The sequence below is a fragment of the Clytia hemisphaerica genome, unplaced genomic scaffold (assembly GCF_902728285.1).
Source record: "Clytia hemisphaerica strain Z4C2 unplaced genomic scaffold, Clytia hemisphaerica genome assembly, whole genome shotgun sequence".
NCBI classification, from domain to species: Eukaryota; Metazoa; Cnidaria; class Hydrozoa; order Leptothecata; family Clytiidae; genus Clytia; species Clytia hemisphaerica.
Genome location: NW_027103414.1, coordinates 1,195,036 through 1,199,420, shown reverse-complemented (window position 1 = coordinate 1,199,420; position 4,385 = coordinate 1,195,036). Strand labels below are relative to the sequence as shown.

The window sequence follows — 4,385 nt, the reverse complement described above, 5'->3', positions numbered from 1 at the left end:
TTTGTTTACACATTGACATTTTCTTCAAACGGCATACGTTGTTGATGGTTGCTGAAAGCGATTGGCAGAGTTGCTTTCATCCTTCTGAATTCACCGACAAACGTCAAGAAGAAGATGACAAAACTGATACCCATTATCCATTCAGAAAATGTACTCATCAGATGTAGTTTGTAGCCCTATGAAAAAATAAATAAAAACATTATAAGTAAATGATTGCTATAGTTAATTCATCACAAGATGATGAAGGAATGATGAAAGTTAACTAACTCTCTCTGAAATGCATTTTTGAAAACATAATCCGAATATTTCACACACGAGACGATCGGTTAAGTTGAAAACTTTTTTTGAATATGACAGTTTTAAGCTTGGGCCAGCCATTGGTTCAATTATCTGAAAATTGTGTAATGGGCTCTCAAACCGTTGATTCAACTAAACGTGTCACTTAAAACCTACAAGGAAATTCTCATTACCTTCTGATCTGAAGTCCAATGCAAATTGATTGTTTTTCCAGACTCGTTTTTAGCCATTGATGCTCCAATCATTGTCAACAGGAAAGTGAAAGTAGAAATGGCGGATAGGATTCCTCTCAAAGCAATCATACCCTGCGTGCTCCCAGTTTCATTACGAATAACGTGAGATATGTAAGTATTTATCCAACAATAAACATTACCCAAAGCAAATGTCATGAAAGCACCAATCAAATGGATGGTCAAAACGCTTGTTTCCTGGAAATTAGCAACCAGCATAATTCCAAATGCTGAGAAGCCACCGATAAGTAAGGTGACATCATTTAACATGTGTAATCGCACTGTCGTTAAAACTTCTTGTTTTTCAAGAAAGCTGTGTCTGAAATACATTGAAATTGCTGCAAAGACTGACGCCAGATTGAGACATAATCCAAAATAAGAACTTGCTGGTGTTGTTGTCCCAGTATCACTGATATAAGGGAACAGATAATTTACTTTGTCTAATGAGACAGAGATGGCATAACCAAGAATGAAAGAGAGAATGGTAAATGCTCCCATTAACACCAGGAAATGATGTGGCCGCACACAGCGGAATAATAAACAACTTGTCCTGCGGTCCATTTTTTTTTGTTTTTTTTTATAATTTACCTAGAAAAATAAAAATAATAAGGACGAAATTAGAATTTAAACTCAAATATAACCAACCCTGACACAAATGATACAAAATTGATACAAATATGTTTTTTGGAACCATCATTCTGCAGTTTGAAATCCTTAAAGGACAACAAACCAGTTCTATTTTGAAGAAGTTTTATTTTCGTTCACTAATCTTTTATAGTTTCAAAATCTTCTCGCTCTTTTCTCCTTCTTTTTAATATTTTATCCCCATGAATCGTTTCTGTTTTCCTCTCTTCCTAAGACAAGAAGTTACATTACACGTTTTTTTCATAAAACCATCCAACATTTTTGAAGACTGCGGAGGTTCTTAATTTTTCTAGTTTTAAGCCTAAAAATGTCCTTATTTTCACCATTTTTTGAGCATTTCTGTCCATTTTCCTAAGAAATCAGGTGTTTTATTGTATGTAAAGCCTTAAAATATTCTTAACATTTTAGCCATCGAAGTCTTATGTTCTTATATAGTTTGTTCTTATAAAAAAACGTGTATTACTTGAGTGCACATTAGAGAATATTCCCCCTGTTTCTTTTGTGCTGACTGTAATGATTATACCTATTAGGTAATCAACAGTGTTATAAAAAAGGTTTTCTTTCCTGTTTTTTCTGATTTATTTTGACTGTAAAATGGTACCCCTTTTTAAAATGAAAAGAAGACACTTTAGAACCATACCAAAGCAAGCTTCCCAAAGTATTAGCTTCTAAAACTTCTTAGCTAAATTATAATCGAATTTTGTTTTGATCCCTTTACCCCCAACTTGCGAAGATTTCAAAGAGGTAAATCTGTCATGCACTTCATTGTGGTGGTAGGACGAACAAAGGTCGGGGGAGTTGAAAAAGGTACCACATGATTAGGCTCATGAAAGCCATCTTCATATTTACAAAGTTTGAAAGCTCAACAACTTGCTATCAGTTGCAATTGCAGTTAACGGTAAAATTCTTGAATCTTTGTCTTTTCTCTTTTACTTCATCCAGCAATTTTTAACAAAAATATCGAACTCAAAAGATCGCTCAGTACTGAACCTGTTCTTCTGAAGACATTTGTGATTTATTCACCAATGACTCAATGTTAGATAATAGTCAAATTGGCCTATAAGACTTTTTTAGAGTGTTTATAATGGAATTTATCAAAATATCTGATGCACTTCGAATGTTTTGTGCCGTTTTTAGAGGTATCAAAGTGGTCTGTAAGGTTGACCTTACTTTATTAAAATTGGAGAGGCTCTAACTTAAATTTTGATGTGTTGCTATTTACATTTGAACAATTGGTTCAAAAGTTATGATCACTTAAAGTCAAAAATCACTTTACGAGAAGTGCAAAATAAAGTCAAAAAAGGTGATTAAAATTTCGTTCGATTTCTTTTCTCCTTCTTTTGTTTCATAGGACACACATTTTACGATGCAATGAACTCTTAAATTGAGTATCAAAAGATATCAGAAGGTATTTGCGTGTAAAATTGACAACTGAAATTATTTTCTCGTAAAACTTTATTGAAAAGAAATGTTATTGGAAAAATTTGTTATTGGAAAAAGCCAAGTGTGTAAAAATATTCTTCATCAAAATGCCTTGTCTTACGAAGGACATACTCTACTCCCTACTCTCAAATTCTATTATTGTATCGTGATATCCTCAAAAGTCTAAATTTCTATAAAATAGTCCCAATAAGGGTAACAAAATTCACAAAAATTTGGGTATTTCCTCCATTTAATTCCCTGTAAATGCCAGAGTGCCAAAATTCGGACGGCACATACCCGTCATCCCGCAAACCTAGTACCCGCAAACCTAGTACCCCCGGGGCTTTTCCCAACGAATAAGTTTTTGTTTATAGCCTTGTAAATATTTTCTTTATAAAAAATTGTGCCAGTGCATACATGTGACTTATCTATTTCAGTTCCGTCTCTTACTCTCGGGTACCTAATAGCCGGGGGGGCCCGCTAATTAATTTTTCGAAAATTTTCCACCCAGGACATTCTTATTCCAACCCCCCCGCTTATTGATTTTCGGGAATTTTTTTTTTGAAAGTTCCCTCTTTTGACCTAATTCTGCTGTATCAGCCTCCTTTTCGAACATTTTCCACCCAGGACATTTTTATTCCAACCCCCCCGCTTATTAAATTTTGAGATTTTTTCCAACCCCCCTGCTTATTCCAAACCCCCCGGCTATTAGGTACCCGAGAGTAGGCGAGACCAATTTAATTTGTTGTTCTACGGGCGCGACCGACCCAGTATTTGCTGCAAATAATAATATTGAATTTCCAGTGCCACAAATTTCCAATAATAAGCAGTCATTGAAAAAATTTACACTTTCTAAAGAATCATGAAATCTATGCACAAAAGATTTTATTACAAACTCCATCAAAGATGAATGATGAATTTTCAATCAAGATTATTTGAAAATATTACTTAAAGTCTTCCCTTACGAATTGTTTTGCAATTCAAATACATTCCAAGGACAAACCATTTGCAATTCAAAATCTGAATGTATTTGAAATATTTTGGAAATAAAAGAAGAACAATCCAAATGTGATTCACAATCTGAAATGCTTTTGAATTGTATTTTTGATTTTCAAAAGAGTTTTCGAATGTATTTCAAATACCATCCAGAATGGATGGTATTTGAAATGTCCAGGAAAACAAAAATAGCAACATTTGATAATTCAAATGTAATCCAGTACTGAGCATGCCCAGGCTTGTCAGAAAATCGAACTCCAAAATCAAAACAAACCACTTCCAGATTTTTCAGAGTCAAGGAAGGTTTACTTGAAAGACGGAAAGCTTCACAAATTATATTTTTAATGTGAAATACTCTAGAATGTATTATGAGGTTGTTGATTGTGGCTTTTTTGAAAAATGGTTGTTACATTATATATTTTCATATAGTTCCCGCCCTGGCAATAATGTATTAAGTTGTTGATTTTTTATGACTTTTGTACCTGTTGATAATTTGACAGGATTTTCATTCTAAATTTGCATCAATATATTTGGTTTTAAAGGAAAAGATAGCAAAGAGGGGTCCGAGATTTTAGCCATTTATTTTGCGATCTATAAACAGAGATCAGAGAAGCTGCTTGTATACTTTTTAAATAAAATCCATGTCCATGTTCTGGAAGTCTTGATTGAATTTCCACTAAACAACCTCATTCTTTTTCTTGAATGCTTGAATGTTTTGAATTAAAAGGAGGTAACAGGTTTGTTAAATTTCATATGAGTATAAAATAATCTTTCTTGATAATGAAATTTATTTTC

At 33.4% G+C, this 4,385-nt stretch overlaps 1 protein-coding gene across 1 annotated transcript; it reads right to left on the bottom strand.

The window, feature by feature from the left end:
* LOC136797530 (DNA damage-regulated autophagy modulator protein 1-like) lies at positions 1 to 1,111 on the bottom strand. The gene is made up of 2 exons (XM_067054111.1): positions 471 to 1,111; positions 1 to 176 (listed from the first exon to the last, which is right to left on the bottom strand). The coding sequence occupies exons 1-2, from the start codon at positions 1,086 to 1,088 to the stop codon at positions 6 to 8; spliced, it is 789 nt and encodes a 262-aa protein (XP_066910212.1). The 5' UTR covers positions 1,089 to 1,111; the 3' UTR covers positions 1 to 5.
* Positions 1,112 to 4,385: the final 3,274 nt, after the last annotated feature.

Excerpts from the sequence above, each read along its gene's own strand:
- LOC136797530 (XM_067054111.1), bottom strand. The coding sequence starts at position 1,088 with ATGGACCGCAGGACAAGTTGTTTATTATTCCGCTGTGTGCGGCCACAT. Across the intron at positions 177-470 it reads ATTGGACTTCAGATCAGAAG|GGCTACAAACTACATCTGAT; the intron begins GTAATGAGAATT and ends ATTTTTTCATAG.